Raw genomic sequence first — 24,686 nt, 5'->3', positions numbered from 1 at the left:
TTGGTTAATAACTTGACGAATGATAAAATAACTGTAAATGTATTACACAATAAAACAATATTCACTTTTTGGTTCCCATATCTTAAGTAATTTTGGCAGGATTTAAAAACATAATTTACCAAGATAACAAATCATTATAATTCAATCTTAACACTTACAGACACTTAATACCATAAGAATTAACCATAATTTCTACATATAAGCGTTCACAGAATGTGCGATATCTAAACGTTTTAAGTACACTTGTGGTAACACTTCAGTATAAACATATTCATAAAAATTTGGGTCCGGTTGTTAGCACATTGATTTTAAACAGTGACCGTTTTAACCTGTCAGGCCGTTTTACCTCGGGACCGTTTAATTTTTACCAGCAATAATTTTCACCATTAATGTCCGGAAATAACAACAATCCGAACAGTAGTTTTTTGCATTCTTGATGTAAAAAGTCATTTTGTACTTTTAATATTAACAAAACTACTACAAATTCAAATTAAATAAGTGCTAATTGTATCGGACATCGGTCTTAATGTTTTCACGGTCAGCGGGTTTGTAATTCTCACGGAGGTAACGTGAGAAATGCAAGACTTCCGGTTTATCTTAAGAAATTCACGGTCTTGCAATTCTCACGCGACACCGGTGTGACACAATGCCTTTTTGGTATACGGCTTTTTTGGTATGCGGCCTTTTTGGTTTTCGGCCTTTCTGGACCTAAACCTTACGTCTTGTGCGTAAACCGGTTTCTAAAATCGATTTCGATAATCAACTGAGTCGATCACCAGTTGTTTGTTATGTCAGCTGATAGAATATTTAGCTCTACTTACCTTGCATAAGAAACACATTAAATATATATATATTGCTATGTAGAAGCCACCATGGCATCTATACTGTTTTTAAACTTGAAGCTGCAGCAAGGAAGTAAGTGCTTTTTTTTCGATTGGCTACGTGCGGTTTTGTGATACACCCCACCCACATTATTGAACTTGACCTATGCCATGGCTTTGCACAACAAAGTAAAATGTCAAGGCTATATTCACGTGTATCTTGTCCATTATCACTTCCTTGAGTATTTAGGAAGGAACCAATGTCCACTTTTAATAAAGAACATGTTTAGAATATTTCCTTTTCATCATTGTTTGTTAAAAAATACACTGCTAACACGTAAATTCTGCTAGAAGATTTCAGTTATTTAGTTTTAAGTATTGTGTTTGAAATCTGCTGTTATGATATGTGGCAAATATCTTTTGACATTATTTGCAAATTTGTTGTATCGCTTGAAATTTATTATTGTTTAATAGTTTATTGAACTTATAAATGGTTATGATCAAACAAGATAAACAATAATAAATTGCAAATTTTTCAGTACATCTGAAACAATTATAGGGATGAATACATAATTTATGGTGAAAATTTGACAAGATTTTTTAATTTTTTAAATCCTGACAATTTATTTACATGCTAACGCAGTGTAATAGTTAACAGAGATGCACTTAAATTTTTGCCAGTTATCAGAAAGTCCACGGAAAGCACGTTTTTTACATGCTGCGTATGACGCAATAAAACATTTCTTTGTACATGTATCGTATCGCATTCAATCTAAATATAGATTCGCTCGTCCAATGAAAGCCGTGTCCCATAATGCACTGTACTAATTTTGCTGAAAAATGGCATAGGCATATGAATTTGTTTACGAAGTTCGTAAACATATTTCGTGTCATAAATGTTTAACATTATTTTTTCGTAAGTGATGTAAATATATTGGATTATCGGATAAATGTGCACATTAGAAAAGCGGTATGTATACTGTTATCGTTCGATTCAGTTTATATGCATGTATTTGCGGATGACAACACAGCATGACAATACACAGGACCTATATTATAGGCTATACTATACCTGTTTTTATAGCCCCTTAAAGGGGCCTTTTCACAGATTTTGGCATTTTTTAACTTATTCATTAAATGCTTTATATTGATAAATGTAAACATCGGATCGTAAAAGCTCCAGTAAATAATCAAGAATAAAATTAAAAAAAGGAAAAGAACATTGCCCGGAGCAGGTTTCGAACCAGTGACCCCTGGAGTCCTGCCAGAGTCCTGAAGTAAAAACGCTTTAGCCTACTGAGCTATTCCGCCAAGTACACATATTTGGCGTATTTTATACCTTATATAAGCAATCTTCGAAGTTTCACAAAATTTAACGACAAAAACAGAACTCTCCAAATTATTCAATCGTTTCGCGTTGCAACGCTTTATAATTTTTAGGTTTTAAAATCGTCAAAAGATGCATATAATGGCTATATTAGACCATGGTAAATGTTCAGTATTACTGTTTCCTCACAAATATCATAAATAAAACGAAAATTTGCGAATCTGAAACAATTTATTATATTTTTGTCAATTTACCAAAGCGTGAAAAGATCCCTTTAAATAAATAAGCTCAAACTTTATAACACTGTCTGTTTATAACGCTGTTGCGTGGCTTGGACCCCGTCATCCGCGTTATATTGGAGTTACAGTGTAATGCAATTATGGCCCTTTTTGACTTGAGAATAAGCATACTTTTGTGTCTGTTACCATATCTTGGAACTTCTTGTGGAGAGTTCCTTGAAACTTGGTATTTAATAAGTGTATGTATAAATAAGAAGATGATACACATAAAAGTCTGACACAAACCATTTGTCAATAACAGAGGCCATTTTTCAAGCTTAAAAATCCCCATTTTATATAGGCTTCTGTCTGACTTGAGCTGTATCTCCAATAACATATGAGCTGCCACTGGATAAAAGGGATTTAATGCATGTGCGTATAGTTTAATCCCAAATTTTAGCACAGACTAATCAGGGACGACACTCTCCACCAAAACTTGATTTTTGCTAAGATGAGACTATCTTTTAACAAAAAATATCATAAAAGCTGACAGTGTCGTTCTGATTGGCCTGTGCGGACTGCACAAGCTAATCTGTGACGACACTTAATGCACATGCATTAAACCCCCTTTTCACAGAGCACAGCCCATATGTGTGTATGAGCCACAGCCATGAAAGTTTTTTCTTTATCATAATTCATACATGTATGGGTCTGAGTCACTCACATGCAATGCCCATAACCCTAGGCAAGTTCGAGTTAACACACTGAGGTCAAATATCACAAATTTGATTATTTATTCATAATTATGCCATTACTTTACTATGCATCAAGGGATCCTGTATACAATTGTTTACAATTCTTTATACAATTGTTTTCCTTTTTCTGACTGTGTGTCACAGGTAATACTCAGGTCTATAAGGTCAAATTCAAGGTCAAAAATCGAAGACACGTGTAACAAATTTAAATTAAATATTCCTTATTCTGTGAGGATTGATTCTAACAATTATCAAATGATTTTCAAATGCCCAGGTGTAATAAATCATCAATATCAGGCAATGAGGCACATGCAAGACCCATTTTCCTTTGGTCAAGGTCACACACATTTTGTTGCAAACTACCTTTTAAAAGCAGAGTTGTTCTGCATCCACCCATTAAGAAAATTAAATTATCGGGCAATATCAATTCAACAAAATTGCTTGTTAAATCTGATATTGAATATTGAAAAACTTGCAAATGGCATTAATGATTACCCTTTTTGTTGTTAATTGTAGGATGTTTCATTATGTTTCCTGCCTAAATAATTTGCAATGAAAGTGTGATGGAATAATAATGATGTTTGAAAATCAAATGCATGTACAATGTAGAAACACCTTATAAATGCCTGGAGTATTTCACATGTTCAGCTGAATTAAACAGCAATGCTTGTAATCTGTGAAATGATTGTTCATATCAGTCAACCTTTCCCACACAAAAAATTCCTAACCCTGAACTTGCATTTTTTTTTCCCAAAAGGGCCGGGAAAAAGCCTGCATGCACACTTTTTTGTGATATCCAAATGAATTTCCCAACGTATTTTTAATATGAAGAAGTAATAAAAAATGTTAAATATGTGATTTTTTTTCCCAGGAGTGCTGTACAACAGACTTCCAACTTGTTGCTGTCAACATTTATATCATAGTGAAAGGTATTTGTATAGTTATCTTAAATGAAATATGTGTCAAAATCGTCAAAAAGTATTCACAGCCTCTTGAACAATTACATGTTAAATAAAACTGTTTCATTTGTTATTAAATTCATTATTTAATTATTTCATTTCATTATATTACCAGTATTTAGTGTGGTGGGTGGTTGTCAGGCATTCCGCTTTATCTGTTGTTACATGTTTTCTTTCGCCAGTCATGTGTGGACATAATTTTGCTTCAAACATCTCTTAAATCCCGCTGAGCTGTTTCAAATTTGTTCAAATCTTTCTGGTCGGCTACATAATGTAGGTCACCACACTGACCACAGTGGAAAATAGATTTTAGAGTTCAAATATAACTAATCTCAGTGCTCCAGCTAGGCCTATATTAAAGGACGCCCCGCCCTGCCCTCCCAAACCTCCGCCCTGCCCTTCCTAGGGCCCCCCCTGCTCTTAAAAAAAAATTGTTTTTTATTTTTTTACATATGATGATTAAAAAATCTCTTATTAAAATACATTGTAATTAATTAATTCCTCATTGTAGACATTATATTTGAAATGTTTAATAATAATGGGAATTATAAATTCTAACAATTATTAATAACATATAATTTAACATGCAAGAGGAAGCATTCCAGAAACACCCGCGCGCTCGAAAGTGCCCTTTTGACAAGATACTGGGCGTCCAACGTGCCCTTTTGACAAAAAAGCCCCCCCTGCCCTTTTCAAATCCTAGCTGGAGCACTGTAATCTTGTATGACACCCTAGACTTGGAGGTCTATTTTTTGATGTGTAATATCATCTAGTTGTCTCTTCAAAAGATTATCCAAGTCGCAACCCAGGGGTAAAAATGTCAGTGCACTAGTGATCCCATGATTTATATATCTCTTTAGTTAATAATGTCTAAACAGTATGGCAAAGAATTTTCATATTTGTATATTTTGTTTGTAACATTTCCAAGTGGTCTTTTACAAAGATTGTTCAAAACATGCCACTGGGGTCAAATCTGACCACGCCACAAGAGTCATACAACTATGTTGACTAACTTGACTTATGTAGTAAACATCCTCGGTTTTAAATGTGGTATGTGTAACATCATAAAATAATACTTTACAATGTTTGGTAAATTTATGCCATTTAGGAAATAACTTGCCACACCCTAGAGGTCACATGCAGGGCTTTTTCTCATCATTTTTAGCTCAGCTGTTTTTGGATAAAACCAGAGGTATTGTCATAGCCAGCTCGTCGTCCGCCGTCCGGTGTCAGCCGTCCGCCGTGCTAAAACCTTGACATTTTCCTCTAACATCAAAGTGCTTCCACCTACAACTTTGAAACTTCGTATGTTGATGCACCTTGATGAGTTCTACACTAGAAATTTTATGGATTTGGTATTTGTCTTTTCCAATATCGTATTATTAATCAACCTAAAAAAACTTGACATTATACATTTAGACTGTATTGTTTGTTTGTTTTTAATCTCTGAAAGAAAAATGCCAAGATGTGTAAAATTTGGCATGTATTTTTTAATGATCATGTAAGATAATATATTTTCTCTCTTCCAAATCACACCCCTGTGGTCTAAATCAGACCTGTATGGGAGGGGGGGGGGGGGTTGAAATGTTTTTAAGATAATTTGTATTAGGTAATGACACATTGTCAAATGACACATACCTAATACAAATTATCTTAAAAACAAATTGATTGTGGTTCCTAACAAAGATTTTCAAATCATACATCAGGTTTGAAACTTGCTCCGCCCCATTAAACTGGTGAGGAATCTAGAGCCATCATTGCACACTTGTTTTATTTTATAGTTTAACATGAATATAATCTACCGTTTTCATAAAGAAAAATAGAATACAGTCCAACCTTCCCGAGCGACCGCCTGTAAATAGCGACCAACAGTCAAAAACGACCACACCGATTTCCTCCCAAACGATTTCACTATATATTGAACCTGCTAATAAAGCCCACCTGTGAACAAAGACCAACGACCACCCTTTTACATTCCCAAATTTCTTTTTTGATAACTTACAACTACCACTGCAATCATAAAAATCAACGATTTCGCAACTTTCAAAAAACAAAATGGCCGCCAGGACGCTGCGTAGTCATGTGATACACATCTTACCAGTAGACTCGTCGGTCGCTATGGAGATATTAGCAAGTGACAGTTAATTGCACTTGATAGCAGTTGTTTGTTTATTTAACATGCATTGCTAATTGGTAGTCGTCTGCTTCTTTTATGCATTTGACAGTTTGTCAAAAATGTAAAATTTTGCCTTTGTATTTAAGTGACTCGCGATTATCATGTACTAATTGCCGAAAATATCAAAGACAAATTTGGAGCTTTCATAAACTCATAAAGGAAATTAACGGTTTCATATCATTTACGATGCCTATTTAAGACAAACATTATGATAGTCATTCTCTTCTTTAATTTCTCCGTAATAAGACGTTCATAGATTATAGAAAAGTAAACTGTCAGTTTAAGTTAACCATCATGGCTTCCAAGCGTAAGTTCTTGACGTTGGAAGAACGCGTTAAGGTTATTATTTTGTTAGGTAAAGGACAAAGTTGTAGACGAGTGGCTAGTGATCTTGGTGTAGGAAAAAACTCAAATTCAGAGCATTTTAAAGCGTAAACATGAGATTATGGACGAATTCGAGGAGAACATAAACTGTGAAAGTAAACGCCCTAAGCGTGAGTCGGAATTCGCGTCAGTGAATGACTTAGTGCATAAGTGGTTTGTTGACGCAAGTGCAAGGCTCTTGCCTGTGTCTGGACCTATGATCCAGGAGAAAGCCTTGAAGTTTGCATGTGAGTTAGGATATTTGGACTTTAAGGCTAGCAATGGCTGGCTCGAGTCTTTTGTAAAAAGAAACAGCATTGTATTTTAGATTCGGAGTGGTGAGCGGAGTGAAGTCAAGAGTTAGATTGTAAGATGTACATGTACGTATACATGTATGTCAATAGTTATTTATACAGTATATGATAAATTAAATAAATAATAAAAACATAAGGGAATAGAAATACAACATGTAATAAATATACAAATGTAAAACAAAACTGTTTTCAATCCTTTATTTCATTATAAATGCATAAGTATTCAAACATTTAAACAATAGAGCACATACATAGATAAGGTACCTGTTAAAAAACTACTAGCATATTTTGCAAAGTTTCGATCGACCCTGCGAATAAAGACCACCTGTGAACAAAGACCACAACGACCAAATCCCTTATGTGGTCTTTATTGACATGTTGGCATGTTTATTGTAGGGGCGGCATCGAATACCAAAATTGTATTCGAATGTTCGCAAATTCATTCAATCGAATATTCGAATATTCACATAAAACGGCTGGATTGATTTTACCTTGTTATGTGTTAATTCCCATTGGTTTGTAAGTTATATCCGTTTGCTAAATACGAGGCTGTTTAAAAACGTTGCTATCGAATAATTGTATCGCTGTCGACTAATACTATGACAGATACTGTGATCGGGCCCAAATAGAATGAAAAACATCGTGTCATAGAATATTATTTTTACAATGATTACACACATTTGTAGCAGACCGCGCATATGTAAAACTAAGTTTACACACATTACACGTTGCGGTCTTCTTATCCACAGACTGTGTACAGAAGGGGCTGGTGGCATTTTCAGATTTGAATTATGATTCCTTGATGATTGTTTAATTTATATCATCTGTTACTTTTGAGTAATTCACATATTTAAATGTCTGTTAAAACTGTGATCACTAAAACTAAATTATTATTCGCAAGTAAATTGAAGCCCTTAATTTGTACCTAATTGACAAACAACAGTTCGGGCCCTTTCTTATAGTAAGTATATTGCATTGCGCCATTTGAGTAATTCACACATTTTAATGGCTGTACATACTGTGATCACAAAACTTAATTATTATTCGCCAGTCAATTGAAACCGTTAATTGGCACCCCATTGGCAAACAACAGTCGGGGCCTTTCTTAGAGCGTGTATATTGCATTGCGCAATCAACACTAATACGGGCCGCGTTATCAGTTTGACACGAAGGACGTCACGTCAAACATGTTACTCCCAAGTGATTTAGGTTGCTGTTTAGTAAGTGGTTCGCAGGTCATTAAATACTGGTAAAATTACATTTGGAAAAAAATGCGAATATGCGAATATCATTTTTATTGTTCTAATGCTGGCCATTCAATCGAATATTCGATTATTCGAATAATTTTGCCATCCCTATTTTATTGTGATGCCTTCATTTAGACAATGCTTAACCATTGATAGTTGCAAAGCAAATCTCTAGATACCCCTTTCCCTCTCTATGAAGCAAAGTGCAAACGGCTTTGTGCAAACAGCATAAAACAAGAACAGGCAGCGATTAACTTGCAGTCTGTTCAGATTTCATGCTGCTTGCTGCTCATCAGTATCTAAGGGTTGGAAATGAAGCCTTAAAATTTGAATCTAGTAAGAAAAGTCTTAAATTAAATTAAACTTTCCGAGGGACTACTTATGCATCAGAATATGTGTCTACATGTAAGTGGTAAAGGGATACAAGAACTTATGTTGTTCTCAATCTCTTTCAGAAAGCAACGGATCCTTGCACAGGACTCACAAAGGCAGAGGACTGGTTCCCAGAAGTTCTTCATCACACCAGTGCGGTTCTCCGGCACCATAAAAAATGAAGATGACTATTTAAAGACCAAATACTTGCCCCCTCCACTCAGTATTACAGCCAGCTTCAAACCAACATCAACCAATCCTGTCCCAATCAGTAATCGATACATCCATTCCTCTGCATTTTCTTGGAAAGACAACGCTCGTGTTGAGAAAAGTGTGCAAGTTATTAAAGATGAAGTGTGTGACTTGAAAACAAAGAAAAGCCTGCAAGCTATTAATGATGAAGTGAGTGACTTGAAAACAACTCAGACTGTCAAAGCTACCCCTGCAGTTGTTGCCTCGAAAGAACAGGCAGCGTTAGAGAAACCGAAAAGTTTTCTCGAGAAAAAACGTGAGAAATGGGCGGCACTGATGGTAGAGGTGAGGAAAGTAGGATTCATGAGATACATGATCAACGAAACGAGGGCGTTCATTCGTCATTACTGGGAAGGCTTTCAGCTGATATGGAAGAACATGAAGTACTGTATGCCGTTGTTATCGCGATATTTGAGGGAGGGCCGTTCTTCGCTGAAGAGAAGGGAGTACAAAATGGTAAACGGGTTTACTATGTCTTATCTTTGTCAATATTTTGTAGTATACTGGTTCAAATTTAAATATAATTATGATAAACTCTTAATATTTATATTAGCCTTATTGTTTAAGTACAATAACAGTGTTTGTTCACCACTCTTATTCATGGTCCATTTCTATGACAAAAAACTATCTTGTTTAATATTTTGTATTTTATTAAATAAGGCTAGTGTTCCATCTATCCACATCCGTTTCCGTATCCGCGTCCGTATCCGCAAAATCATAATACGGACACTATATTCCATTTATCCGCATACGTCAAACGTATATGTCTTTTATTATATGGATAAAACTAAATATTATAATTGAGATTATTATTATGAAAGACAAGCGTGAATTTAAGTAGATATAAGGTACAAATCATCATTCTGTCTGTAAAAGAATACAAATGGTAAATACCTGAGACATCTTCTAGTGCCTTGGCTATGCTTTTCCAAACATTTGAAGTGAAATCAGAGTCCCGATATGCAGAACTGCGTTGGTTGTATAATTCCGGATAATTTTTCATGAATTCGATTAGTTTTTCAGTTGGTTTTTGAGATAACAGCCCCCATTATCGTACTAAATGCCGTACGTATCTCGTCCGCATCCGCATTAGAATGCTCACTTGAGCGTTCTTTTGCGGACGCCTATTGCGCGTGCGGATATGCGGATGCGGATGAATGGAATAAGCGCAGTGCATTTCAACTTGTTCTATTTCTTTGCGGATGCGGATACGGACAGATGGAATACTAGCCTAATTCAGATATTGGAGTATTGATAAATACCGTTACCGTGAAAAGTTCAGGTGGAAAATGCCCTCCCTGATAAGCCTGTGCACCTGCATTATAACCATGTTTGGCACAGAGAAAGGCTCAAATAGACCATGACATTAGGAAAAATTATACATTATTATAATGATTATAAAATGATAACAGTTTGACAATTGTTTACGAGCGCATGATTAACTGCTTTCTAAAATCTACATGTATATTATAAAGTGCTAGGGAATGAAACTGCTGTATAATAAACCAATTATAGAGTCATTGAAAAAGTTTAATTTATTTTTTGGGAAATGATGGCCAGATTTTTGGGACAAAATGTTACTTTTTCCCATTGGAAAACAGCCTTTTTTACTTTTAACAATTGGAAAACAATCTATAACAGGCAGTAATTTGGGGAAAAAAATTACTGATCATGCATACATAAGTGATCTTGCACTTTCAGTTGACGAGGACCCTGGCTGACCTGGTTCAAATGGTGCCCCTGATACCCATGATCATCATACCTCTAGGGGAACTCTTCATACCCCTCTACATGTCACTCAACCTTATGCCCAGTGTGTTCCAGAAAAAACCTAAGACAGTAAGGCAGTTGTTAGACAAGCAGTTAAGTAAGGCATTTGTTCGACAATCAGTTAGGAAGATTTTTAACCATAAATGTGGAAGGGCAGCTTTTTCACTTTAAAATCTGTTTTGCAGCTTTTTTATGCCCCCCTTCGAAGAAGAGGGGGTATATTGCTTTGCTCATGTCGGTCGGTCGGTCGGTCGGTAGGTCGGTCGGTCCGTCCACCAGGTGGTTGTCGTATGATAACTCAAGAACGCTTGGGGCTAGGATCATGAAACTTCATAGGTACATTGATCATGACTCGCAGATCACCCCTATTGATTTTGAGGTCACTAGGTCAAAGGTCAAGGTCACGGTGACCCGAAATAGTAAAATGGTTTCCGGATGATAACTCAAGAACGCATACGCTTAGGATCATGAAACTTCATGGGTAGATTGATCATGACTCGCAGATGACCCCTATTGATTTTGAGGTCACTAGGTCAAAGGTCAAGGTCACGGTGACCCGAAATAGTAAAATGGTTTCCGGATGATAACTCAAGAACGCATACGCCTAGGATTATGAAACTTCATGGGTAGATTGATCATGACTTGCAGATGACCCCTATCAATTTTGAGGTCACTAGGTCAAATGTCAAGGTCACGGTGACCCGAAATAGTAAAATGGTTTCCGGATGATAACTCAAGAACGCATACGCCTAGGATCATGAAACTTCATGGGTAGATTGATCATGACTCGCAGATGACCCCTATCAATTTTGAGGTCACTAGGTCAAAGGTCGAGGTCACGGTGACCCGAAATAGTAAAATGGTTTCCGGATGATAACTCAAGAACGCATACGCCTAGGATCATGAAACTTCATGGGTAGATTGATCATGACTTGCAGATGACCCCTATTGTTTTTGAGGTCACTAGGTCAAAGGTCAAGGTCACGGTGACCTGAAATAGTAAAATGGTTTTCGGATGATAACTCAAAAACGCATACGCCTAGGATCATGAAACTTCATAGGTAGATTGATCATGAATCGCAGATGACCCCTATTGATTTTGAGGTCACAAGGTCAAAGGTCACGGTGACCCGAAATAGTAAAATGATTTTCGGATGATAACTCAAGAACGCTTTTGCCTAGGATCATGACACTTCATAGGTACATTGATCGTGACTCGCAGATGACCCCTATTGATTTTCAGGTCACTAGGTCAAACGTCAAGGTCACAGTGACAAAAATCGTACTCACACAATGGCTGCCACTACAATGGACAGCCCATATGGGGGGCATGCATGTTTTACAAACAGCCCTTGTTAGCCTAAAAAATTTTAACCTGAAAAGCGGTTTGGCAGCTTTTAAAACCAGAAAGCGAGTATACAGCTTTATTACCTTAGTATCAGCATAACACAGCTTTCTTAACCTACATGTTTAAGCAAAAATGCCACTCTTTAATGTGAGTATTTGATATACAAATTTGACTTGATTTAATTATTGAATTGTGCAAACTAGATGAAAAAAGGGTACTTATGGGCCCCAATACAGGGGGCCCCTAACTCAAACAAATAGAGCTACGCCCTGACCAAAAGCTTCCTTGCTTTGTACAGGTCAGGTATTTAACCCTTTACCACTTGGATACGTATTTTGATGCATTTGTAGTCACAAAGTTAAATTTAATAAAACAACTTTCTTACTAGATTCAAGCTTTAAAGGCTTCATTTCCAACCCTTAGATACTACTGACCAGCAAATAGCATAAAACCTGAACAAACTGCAAGTAACTCGCAGGCTGTTCTGGTTTTATGCTGTTTGCACATAGTCATTTTCACTTTGCTTCTGAGTGGGAATGGGTTAATATCCAGGCAGTAATTTGACAACATCTGTCAACCAACACATGACAGCCATATACATGTACTGACTGTTATATATTTAATGTGACAGGTGACCACAGGGTCCAAATGTACATGGGTACATGTTTGTTTTGACAAATTACTGATGAGTCAATGTGTGTATCAACAGACATACGATACTACATTATAGAAAAAAAACCATCTAAATGCTTACCTTTACTGATATTGTTTCAGCATAAATATTCTTCAAATGTTGTTTTTATTAAATAAAACACACTACATCACACTTCCGCCTTTTAATCCTTTACCACATAGATACTTATTTTCATGCATTTGTATTCCCTTAAAAAGTTTAAAGACCTTTCTTATGGATTCAAGTTTTTAAGGCTTCATCTCTAAACCTTAGATACTGATGAGCAGCAAACACCATAAAACCTGAACAGACTGTGAGTTTGCTTCTAAGTGGGAAAGGGTGAACTTATCTGACTGCCATGATGTGCCTGTACACAGGTGTACAATATGGGGTGGGAAACAATCCAATTAGGTGTACAATAGGGGGTGGGAAACAATCCAATTAGGTGTACAATAGGGGATGGGAAACAATCCAATTAGGTGTACAATATGGGGTGGGAAACAATCCAATTAGGTGTACAATAGGGGGTGGGAAACAATCCAATTAGGTGTACAATAGGGGGTGGGGAACAATCCAATTAGGTGTACAATAGGGGGTGGGAAACAATCCAATTAGGTGTACAATAGGGGGTGAGAAACAATCCAGTTAGGTGTACAATAGGGGGTGGGAAACAATCCAATTAGGTGTACAATATGGGGTGGGAAACAATCCAATTAGGTGTACAATAGGGGGTGGGAAACAATCCAATTAGGTGTACAATAGGGGGTGGGAAACAATCCAATTAGGTGTACAATAGGGGGTGGGAAACAATCCAATTAGGTGTACAATAGGGGTTGAGAAACAATCCAGTTAGGTGTACAATAGGGGGTGGGAAACAATCCAATTAGGTGTACAATAGGGGGTGGGAAACAATCCAATTAGGTGTACAATAGGGGGTGGGAAACAATCCAATTAGGTGTACAATAGGGGGTGGGAAACAATCCAATTAGGTGTACAATAGGGGGTGGGAAACAATCCAATTAGGTGTACAATAGGGGGTGGGGAAGGATCCAATTAGGTGTACAATAGGGGGTGGGAAACAATCCAATTAGGTGTACAAAATGGGGTGGGAAAAAATCCAATTAGGTGTACAATATGGGATGGGAAACAATCCAATTAGGTGCACAATAGGGGGTGGGAAACAATCCAATTAGGTGTACAATATGGGGTGGGAAACAATCCAATTAGGTGTACAATAGGGGGTGGGAAACAATCCAATTAGGTGTACAATAGGGGGTGGGAAACAATCCAATGAGGTGTACAATAGGGGGTGGGAAACAATCCAATTAGGTGTACAATAGGGGTTGAGAAACAATCCAGTTAGGTGTACAATAGGGGGTGGGAAACAATCCAATTAGGTGTACAATAGGGGGTGGGAAACAATCCAATTAGGTGTACAATAGGGGGTGGGAAACAATCCAATTAGGTGTACAATAGGGGTGGGAAACAATCCAATTAGGTGTACAATAGGGGGTGGGAAACAATCCAATTAGGTGTACAATAGGGGGTGGGGAAGGATCCAATTAGGTGTACAATAGGGGGTGGGAAACAATCCAATTAGGTGTACAAAATGGGGTGGGAAAAAATCCAATTAGGTGTACAATATGGGATGGGAAACAATCCAATTAGGTGCACAATAGGGGGTGGGAAACAATCCAATTAGGTGTACAATAGGGGGTGGGAAACAATCCAGTTAGGTGTACAATAGGGGGTGGGAAACAATCCAATTAGGTGTACAATAGGGGGTGGGAAACAATCCAATTAGGTGTACAATAGGGGGTGGGAAACAATCCAATTAGGTGTACAAAGGGGGTGGGAAACAATCCAGTTAGGTGTACAATAGGGGGTGGGAAACAATCCAATTAGGTGTACAATAGGGGGTGGGAAACAATCCAATTAGGTGTACAATAGGGGGTGGGAAACAATCCAGTTAGGTGTATAATAGGGGGTGGGAAACAATCCAATTAGGTGTACAATAGGGGGTGGGAAACAATCCAGTTAGGTGTATAATAGGGGGTGGAAAACAATCCAGTTAGGTGTTTAATAGGGGGTGGGAAACAATCCAATTAGGTGTACAATAGGGGGTGGGAAACAATCCAGTAAGTTGTATAATAGGGGGTGGGAAACAATCCAGTTAGGTGTATAATAGGGGGTGGGGAAGGATCCAATTAGGTGTACAATAGGGGGTGGGAAACAATCCAATTAGGTGTACAATATGGGGTGGGAAACAATCCAGTTAGGTGTATAAAAGGGGGTGGGAAACAATCCAATTAGGTGTACAATAGGGGGTTGGAAACAATCCAGTTAGGTGTATAATAGGGGGTGGGGAAGGATCCAATTAGGTGTACAATAGGGGGTGGGAAACAATCCAATTAGCTGTACAATATGGGGTGGGAAACAATCCAGTTAGGTGTATAATAAGGGGTGGGAAACAATCCAATTAGGTGTACAATAGGGGGTGGGAAACAATCCAGTTAGGTGTATAATAGGGGGTGGGGAAGGATCCAATTAGGTGTACAATAGGGGGTGGGAAACAATCCAGTTAGGTGTACAATAGGGGGTGGGGAAGGATCCAATTAGGTGTACAATAGGGGGTGGGAAGGATCTAACTAGGTGTACAATAGGGGGTGGGGAAGGATCCAAGCAGGTGTACAATAGGGGTGGGAAACAATCCAGTTAGGTGTACAATAGGGGGTGGGAAACAATCCAGTTAGGTGTATAATAGGGGGTGGGAAACAATCCAGTAAGGTGTATAATAGGGGGTGGGGAAGGATCCAATTAGTTGTTCAATAGGGGGTGGGAAACAATCCAGTTAGGTGTACAATAGGGGGTGGGGAAGGATCCAATTAGGTGTACAATAGGGGGTGGGAAGGATCTAACTAGGTGTACAATAGGGGGTGGGGAAGGATCCAAGCAGGTGTACAATAGGGGGTGGGAAACAATCCAGTTAGGTGTGTAATAAGGGGTGGGGAAGGATCCAATTAGGTGTACAATAGTGGGTGGGAAACAATCCAGTTAGGTGTATAATAGGGGGTGGGGAAGGATCCAATTAGGTGTACAATAGGGGGTGGGAAACAATCCAGTTAGGTGTATAATAGGGGGTGGGGAAGGATCCAATTAGGTGTACAAAAGGGGCAGGAAGGATCTAACTAGGTGTACAATAGGGGGTGGGGAAGGATCCAAGCAGGTGTACAATAGGGGGTGGGGAAGGATCCAATTAGGTGTACAATATGGGGTGGGAAACAATCCAATTAGGTGTACAATAGGGGGTGGGAAACAATCCAATTAGGTGTACAATAGGGGGTGGGGAAGGATCCAATTAGGTGTACAATATGGGGTGGGAAACAATTTAATTAGGTGTACAATATGGGGTGGGAAACAATCCAATAAGGTGTACAATATGGGGTGGGAAACAATCCAATTAGGTGTACAATAGGGGGTGGGGAAGGATCCAAATTAGGTGTACAATAGGGGTTGGGAAGGATCTAACTAGGTGTACAATAGGGGGTGGGGAAGGATCCAAGTAGGTGTACAATAGGGGGTGGGGAAGGATCCAACTAGGTGTACAATAGGGGGTGGGGAAGATACAGGTGTTCAATAGGGAATAGGGAAGATACATGTACAGGTGAACAATAGGGGGTGGGGAAGTGACGTGACTGTATACAAGTGTACTATAGGGGGTGGGGAAGGATCCAACTAAGCTTTTAAGCTCATTTGCAAGCAAGTGACAGAGTATGTCATATCCCTAATTAGGAAAAAGGAGAAGAAATTTTTGTATCTTCTAGAAATGACTGTAGAAATCTGGTTTTAGACTACAAAAGTATTTCATGACTTCTGTATTGTTGTTGTGGCTTAGTGGATATGTTGTCCGACTAGCGACTTAAAGGTCGTTGGTTAGATCCCCACCATGGGAGCGTTATTTTGATACCAAGGGCTGACCCTACCCAGGAAACAGACTTAAGAGCTTTTCTATAAGCCCTTGGCTTTTGATGCAATCAAGCTACAACAGGTTGAAACTTAAAACAACTTATGTGTTTTTAGGCGGACTACAAACGTAGTCTGCAGGTGAAACTGGAGTACGCATCCCTGTTGGCCAACAGCCTGCATGACATCCCCCTAAAGAAGACCACCAAGGGGTCCTCAGTACAGGACTTCGCTGACTTCATGCAGAGGGTAGGTGGATGGAAGAATATGGGACCATTTTTTTATGAAAATTGGGCTTTATGTATGTGCTTTAAATGTCTTCCCAGATAAGCCTGTGCAGTCTAACAGAAATGACACTTTTCTTCTAAGCTAAGCCGTGTTCATAATGACTTGAACATTTATGTCATTGTTTGTTTTATTTAACAGTCTTTTAAGATCAATGTTAAGGACATGATGATGAATTATTCTAGTACTTAAAGTAAATTACTAAAACAGTCTTATAGCAATTTTCATTTTGTTATTGAATTGAAAGTCACTGAATTAATTACGATTTCCTTGGTATTCCTTACATATGTATTTTGCATGACTAGCCAGTTTTAAGGAAAAAATTAGATAAACTCATTTGGTCATTCCAAACATTTTCATTTTAGGATACTACCCTGGTTTTATGAAAACATGTGATAAATAAATTCAAAAATTTATTCCATTCAATGCAACATTATTAGAACTATTATCAACTTTTTAGAACATATTAGCTTACGATGAACTTTAAAAAGACAAAGCATTGTTTCCCATCCAGGTAAAAACCTCAGAAACCATACCGTCCATAGATGAGATCACAAAGTTCTCATCGCTGTTTGAAGACTCCATAACCCTGGATGACCTAAACGTAATGCAGCTCCAGGCGTTGTGTAAGATCCTGGGTATCGGGTTCCTGGGTAAGATCCCCAACGCGTCCGTGCTCAGGTTCCAGATCATCATGAAGGTCAGGGAGCTGGAGGTCGATGATAAGGTCCGTAGAGGTCATAATATAGGTCAAGGTCAAATGTGTTTTGATCCATATGTTTTAGAATAGAAAAGTTACAGCCCAATTGTAAAGGTCAGTTTAATAAGAACATTAAAGAAAATGGTCAAAACGTTGTGGCGTTTTGGATATGATGTCAGTTTAGGATAGGGGATATAATTGGTTTGTGTAGGAAAGGGGATATAATTGGTTTGTGTAGGAATGGGGATATAATTGGTTTGTGTAGGAATGGGGATATAATTCGTTTGTGTAGGAATGGGGATACAATTGGTTTGTGTAGGAATGGGGATATAATTGGTTTGATCCCTACTGTGGGAGCCATCTTCAGATCTCCCCCAAAGACACCTAGTACCGGTACTGGTTCTACCAGGGAGACAGCATTTCAGTATGCATTAGGCTTTGGATGGAATAGAGCTTAAATTATTAGGTTTAACCCTTTCCCCTATAAGAAGCAAAGTGAAAATGGCTCTTGCAACCAGCATAAAACCAAAACAGCCTGCGAGTAACTCGCAGTCTGTTTAGGTTTTATGCTGTTTGCTCCTCATCAGTATCTAAGGGTTGGAAATGAAGCCTTTAAAACTTGAATTCAGTCAAAGTATTAAATTAAATGCCACTTTCTAAGGGACTTTTAAGTGACAAAATATGTAACTTAGTGGTAAAGGGTAAAATTAAACTCATTGTCTTACCCCTGACAGACTATCCAGAAGGAAGGCATTGAGAGCCTGACCATTGAAGAGTTGCAGTCAGCATGCAGGTCCCGGGGCATGCGTGCGGTCGGCATGTCAGAGGAGAGGCTCAAAGTGCAACTGGAGCAGTGGCTGGACCTCCACATCAAAGTAAAGGGCATGTCTGGCAATGATTTAAGGCTTGCTCTGGGAAAACTGGGACTGATGCACATGCATGAAGTTGCTCTGGGAAAACTGGGACAAATGCACATGCATGAAGTTGCTCTGGGAAAACTGGGCTTAATGCACATGCATGAAGTTGCTCTGGGAAAACTGGGACTGATGCACATGCATGAAGTTGCTCTGGGAAAACTGGGACTGATGCACATGCATGAAGTTGCTCTGGGAAAACTGGAACTAATGCACATGCATGAAGTGTGTGACACTCCTCTGTTATGAAACGTTGGTTTTTTTTAAGTTTCTTCTTAAAAAACAATCCAGTTTAGGCAGAAAGTATTGTCCTCAATTACCGTATCTTCTGCAGACAGGCAGGACACTACACAAATTGATTAAGCCCTGTTTTCCCAGAACAAGCCTTTTTTAGCTCGACTATATATATATATATATATATATATATAGTCAATCCGATAATCAAACTTATATATATATATATATATATATATAGTGGAGCTATCCTACTCACCCCGCCGTCGGCGTGTGCGTGCAAATGTTAAAGTTTGCGTACCACCCCAAATATTTGTCTCTTGACATATTGCTTTAATATTTTGCATACTTCTTTACCAACATGACCCTAACCTATAAACAAGAGCAGACAACTGTATCAAGCATTTTGTAAGAATTATGGCCCTTTTTTTACTTAGAATATGCATATTATTGATAAATCTATGTTAAAGTTTGCGTACCACCTCAATTATTTTCAATGTCCCTTGACATATTGCTTTCATATTTTGCAAACTTCTTAACCAACATAACCCCAATCTATAAACAAGAGCAGACAACTGTATCAACCATTTTGTAAGAATAATGGCCCTTTTTTGTCTTAGTAACTGAATATTTTGTTAAATTTTTGTGTTTAGATCCAATTGACTTCTAAAGTATCAAAGCTATTGCTTTCAAACTTCAAATATTTTCTTACTATCATGAGGGTACTGTACCTGGCAAGTTCAATTTGACCTTGACCTTTGAATGACCTTGACTCTCAAGGTCAAAAGAATAAATTTTAGTTAAATTGCCATAACTTCTTTATTTATGATCAGATTTTATTAATACTTTGACAAAACAACACTCACCTGAATACCACAATGGATTCCACCCAAACAATACCCCACGCCCCAACCCAGAATCTCTGCTCCCCCCCCCCCCCCCAAAAAAAATATAAAAAAAATTTCCTTTTTATACGCTGGTTATTAAAAAAACGGGACGTATTATAGTTTCACCTTGGCAAAGGGCGCCGTCCACAGCAGTTTCCGCTCTCTTGTTCAAATAGTTTTCATCCGATCTTCACCAAACTTGGTTAGAAGTTTTATCTAGACAATATGTAGGTCAAGTTTGAATATGGGTTATGCCAGGTCAAAAACTAGGTCACATGGTCACTAAGTGCATTTCAAGCATTTAGCATGGTTTCCGCTCTCTGATTCAAATAGTTTTTATCTGATCTTCACCAAACTTGGTCAGAAGTTGTATCTGGACAATATCTAGATCGAGTTCGAATATGGGTCATGCCGGGTCAAAAACTAGGTCACGTGGTCACTTAGTGCATTTCAAGCATTTAGCATGATGTCCGCTCTGTAATAGAAGTAGTTTTCATCCGATAATCACCATACTTGGTCAGAAGTTGTATCTAGACAATATGTAGGTCAAGTTCGAATATGGGTCATGCCGGGTCAAAAACTAGATCACGAGGTCACTTAGTGCATTTCAAGCATTTAGCATGGTGCCCGCTCTCTAATTGAAGTAGTTTTCATCTGATCTTCACCAAATTTGGTCAGAAGTTGTGTCTAGATGATATGTAGGTCAAGTTCAAATATGGGTGATGGTAAAGTTAACGAGTTGTCCAAAACCTTCAAAGGGGCGTATCTTGTGACAGTTTGGCACTCTTGTTTTATTTTTGAAAGATCGTCTAATAAATGACCACGCCCCACATTATACCCCCCTCTACCCAACCCAAAAAGAATAATTTTTTTCTTTGAAACATGGTTAAAAAAAAAAAACTATTAACTTTATTTTTGAAGGACCGTCCAAACTTCCCACCCAAGCTATTGCTATCAAACTTGAAATAAAATCTTATTAGTTTGTTTGATGTCTTTACAAATGTTCAATAGATTGTGGAAAATATACCTTAACTATTACCTTGACCTTATTGAATAATTTGAAAATTTTCCCCATGATGGCTTACGTTATACTGTCAAGCACTCGAATAGTGGAGCGCGCTGTCCTCTGACAGCTCTTGTTTTAATTCTTTATGGAAACTTGTATGCTAGATAACATTCAAACAGGTCTTTCCCCGGACTGTTAAAGTTTTTTTCCTAAACTGACAGTATCCAACTTAATTTATGTATACCTTTTTTGTTTTACGCTTTTGTTTAAGTGTGCTTCCTACTTGTATAGAAAAACTATCATCATCTATTCATTGTGACTTGTCTGTTAACATGATTGTATTATTCAGGAATATTTGACTTTTAACTTTTAAGAACTTACTCACTTATTAACTCCTTGCATGTAGCAAAAGACCATGTTCTGCACTTATGTATTTAATATAGACCTGTTAACTCGGAACATATGAAGTATTTATAACTGAAAATTGATCTTATTTAATGCAAGTTTACACTGAAATAAATGCAAAAATGAGAAGATATAAAACCATTAAAAGCTGGAATCAAAGTGTTATGTCAATGTGCAGACAAAAAAACTGCTGTACATGTTTATTCTAAAGAGCCAAAAGGCACCATTATCTTATTTGTACAAAATGATGAACGGTAATGAAACAAAATTAACGCTTACCCAAACAGAAGCAAAGTGAAAATGGCTATCTGCAAACAGCATAAAACCAGAACAGCCTGCGAGTAACTCACAGTCTGTTCAGGTTTTATGCTGTTAGATGCTCATCAGTATCTTTGAGTTTGAAATGAAGTCTTTAAAACTTGAATCTAGTAAGAAAGGTCATAAATTGAATAGAACTTTCAAAGGGACTACAAATGCGTCAAAATACTTATCTTAGTGGTAAAGGGTTAACTCTTTCAGTGCGGGAACCGAATTTTGAAGGCCTTTGCAAACAGTTTGGATCCAGATGAGACGCCACAGAACATGGCGTCTCATCAGGATCCAAACTGTTTGCTATTCTGATAGTATTCTTTGAAAAAAATCAAAGAAAATGCTAATTTTAGAAATTCAGCAGACGACATTTTAGCAGAAGACAAATTTCCCAGCATGCAAAGGGTTAATGCATTTGCGTAAATAGTTGTCCCAGATTAGCCTGTGCTTGCCACCTAGACTTTATTGTCGTTTAGAAGTGATTCGCATTGAGCAAAAAACTTATTGCACATGCATTAAGCCGTGTTTTCCCAGTCTCAATTTTTCTCAACAGAAACGTGTTCCTACGAGTTTGCTGCTGCTGACAAGAATTATGTACCTGGATGAGAATCTGTCACCTGCACAACAGCTCAAGGAGACACTCAAGAGACTGCCAGACAAGACAGTGAGTAGTTATCTGCCTCTGACGACATCTGGGCCAGTATTCACTATTGCGCTTGTATTTTAGCTTCATGTGTCATTGTCAGCTCAGGTACTACTTAAAAAGTATCCTGGGGTATGGAAAATATACTAAAGAGTACTCAAAGTATGGCTTAAAGGGTTATTTACGTAACTGGGATAGATTGAAGTATGCTTAAGAGTGCCCGAATTACTTTTTAGTAGTACATGGGGCGACAATGACCAATAGAGCCTTATTTTGACCTAAAGTCTTACTGCCTTAATATCATCTATTTTTTCCATGCATTGCCCTTTTATTTTGACCTAAAGTGGGTCCCGTATGTTGCATATTTATATAGTTTACACCTAATTATTTTAGCTCAATTGCATCGAAATTCTAAGGCTTTTATTAAATTCTAACAAGTCTGTTTCCTGGGACTAGACTTGATGTCTTTGGGAGAGATCTAAACAACACTCCAAATGTAGGGATCAAACCCATAACCTTCTGATTGCTGGGTGGACCCCATATCCACTACGCCATGGCAACCTGTATTTATTTATTTTTATTTGGGTATAAATTATATGAATAATAAAATCTCAAAACACTGAGTTATGTTACCCTGATTTGCTCTTGTCCCTTATTTTGATATCCTTAATTTTCAACTTGAGTCTCCCATAATATCATCCAGCTAATTCCATTTAGATTCACATAATAAGATTTATTGACCCTTTAAAGACTGTGAGTTACATGTATCTAACCCTGGTAAAGGCAGACAATTTTAATTACAGTTGAAGACAAACCTTTTGTGTGTGGATGCTTTTGTTCTCTTTTTACCAGCTTTTATTGATGTTTGATTTGTTAAAATGTACATCAAGATGAAATTTAATGTAGGTAACTTGTTTGGCTTGATATTTTTATAAATTAGGAGTGTATACTGTAGATGATAAGTATCTGATGAAATCCTGAAAACTAAGTCATGTTTTAAAGAGAAAAATATGTGAAATTTCCATATGCCTTATTTTCATCTCTCCTCTTCAGATTAAAAGGGCCTTTAAAAAGGATTAAATTAGCCTCATTGTGGAATACCGGGCCTGTCGTCCCAGATTAGCCTGAGCAGTTTTTTCAATTTTTATTTTCAAAGAACTCTCTTCTTTAAGAAAATCAAGTCAAAGCAGGAAAGTTTTTTCCCTGATTATCCTGTGCAGACTGCACAGGTTAATTTGGGACGACCCTTTACGCACATGTACTAAATATTCATAGTCCCCCTCATTAATTCACATCTATCCTCCATTCCCGTGTAGGTGGAGAAGGTACAGGTGACCACTGCAGAGATGGTGGGAGAGGTGGTGGACACGAAGACCAAACTGAAAGTACTGGACGAGGAGCACCAGGCTATCAAGATGGAGAAGGAAATAGAGGTATGTTAGGGTGGGGGGGGGGTAGTAATTTTGCTGATGTATCCAAATTCAGGGGTGTGATTTTACCTCCTTTAATCTGATTTCCTCCCTTTCAATGCCAAATTTATTTTTCAAAAAGTTGTCACCTTTGCTTGATCTATGTATAGATGAAGAGTTTGATTGAAACCTGTTAGGGTGGTAGGGCATTTTCCTCCAATGAGGAGGTTCTTGTATCTCACCCCTAATCCAAAGAGTTGGGACAAAAGGCTCACAGCTCATAAAGACTTCCAGACAGTTTCCATACTTTTGAGGTTTCATTTTCAAAATGTCTCTCTTTTTTGTACAAAAAAAACAGAAACAGCAAACTACTCTATTATATTAGACAATCATACTCAAGTCAACTAAACTCTTTGTGCTTTAAAGTTAACTGAAACTTTTATATATTCTTGTTTGTTTGCTTTTTTTTTAATTGGGACACTGTCACTTTGTCATTTTCTGTCAAGGAACTTCGTTAATTGTCACCAATCTTATTGTAATCTTTTTATGCCCCCCTTCGAAGAAGAGGGGGTATATTGCTTTGCTCATGTCGGTCGGTCTGTCTGTCGGTCCGTCTGTCGGTCTGTCCACCAGGTGGTTGTCAGATGATAACTCAAGAATGCTTGGGCCTAGGATCATGAAACTTCATAGGTACATTGATCATGACTCGCAGATGACCCCTTTTGATTTTGAGGTCACTAGGTCAAAGGTCAAGGTCACGGTGACCCGAAATAGTAAAATGGTTTCCGGATGATAACTCAAGAACGCATATGCCTAGGATCATTAAACTTCATGGGTAGATTGGTCATGACTTGCAGATGACCCCTATTGATTTTGAGGTCACTAGGTCAAAGGTCAAGGTCACGGTGACCCCAAATAGTAAAATGGTTTCAGGATGATAACTCAAGAACGCATACGCCTAGGATCATGAAACTTCATGGGTAGATTGATCATGACTCGCAGATGACCCCTATTGATTTTGATGTCACTAGGTCAAAGGTCAAGGTCACGGTGACCCGAAATAGTAAAATTGTTTTCGGATGATAACTCAAGAATGCATACGCCTAGGATCATGAAACTTCATAGGTAGATTGATCATGACTCGCAGATGACCCCTATTGATTTTGAGGTCACAAGGTCAAAGGTCAAGGTCACGGTGACCCGAAATAGTAAATGATTTTCGGATGATAACTCAAGAACGCTTTTGCTTAGGATCATGACACTTCATAGGTACATTGATCGTGACTCGCAGATGACCCCTATTGATTTTCAGGTCACTAGGTCAAAGGTCAAGGTC

The 24,686-nt window shown here is 37.9% G+C and overlaps 1 protein-coding gene across 4 annotated transcripts in view; it reads left to right on the top strand.

The window, feature by feature from the left end:
• The first annotated feature begins 736 nt into the window (after nt 1–736).
• LOC127841162 (mitochondrial proton/calcium exchanger protein-like) overlaps nt 737–24,686 on the top strand; it is a 49,835-nt gene continuing 25,885 nt past the window's right edge. For 3 of the 4 annotated variants that reach the window (XM_052369783.1, XM_052369784.1, XM_052369782.1), the window contains exons 1-9: nt 737–915; nt 3,993–4,050; nt 8,636–9,260; nt 10,506–10,643; nt 16,676–16,807; nt 17,358–17,570; nt 18,278–18,418; nt 21,852–21,962; nt 23,258–23,374. In XM_052369783.1, the coding sequence (XP_052225743.1) occupies nt 873–915; nt 3,993–4,050; nt 8,636–9,260; nt 10,506–10,643; nt 16,676–16,807; nt 17,358–17,570; nt 18,278–18,418; nt 21,852–21,962; nt 23,258–23,374 (1,578 nt within the window). In that variant the 5' untranslated portion in view covers nt 737–872. The remainder of the gene's footprint in view (nt 916–3,992; nt 4,051–8,635; nt 9,261–10,505; nt 10,644–16,675; nt 16,808–17,357; nt 17,571–18,277; nt 18,419–21,851; nt 21,963–23,257; nt 23,375–24,686) is intronic. The other variant, XM_052369785.1, reaches the window with a different exon arrangement.

This window comes from Dreissena polymorpha, chromosome 8 (genome assembly GCF_020536995.1).
Source record: "Dreissena polymorpha isolate Duluth1 chromosome 8, UMN_Dpol_1.0, whole genome shotgun sequence".
Taxonomy (NCBI): domain Eukaryota; kingdom Metazoa; phylum Mollusca; class Bivalvia; order Myida; family Dreissenidae; genus Dreissena; species Dreissena polymorpha.
This window is presented reverse-complemented; position numbering and strand designations above follow the sequence as displayed.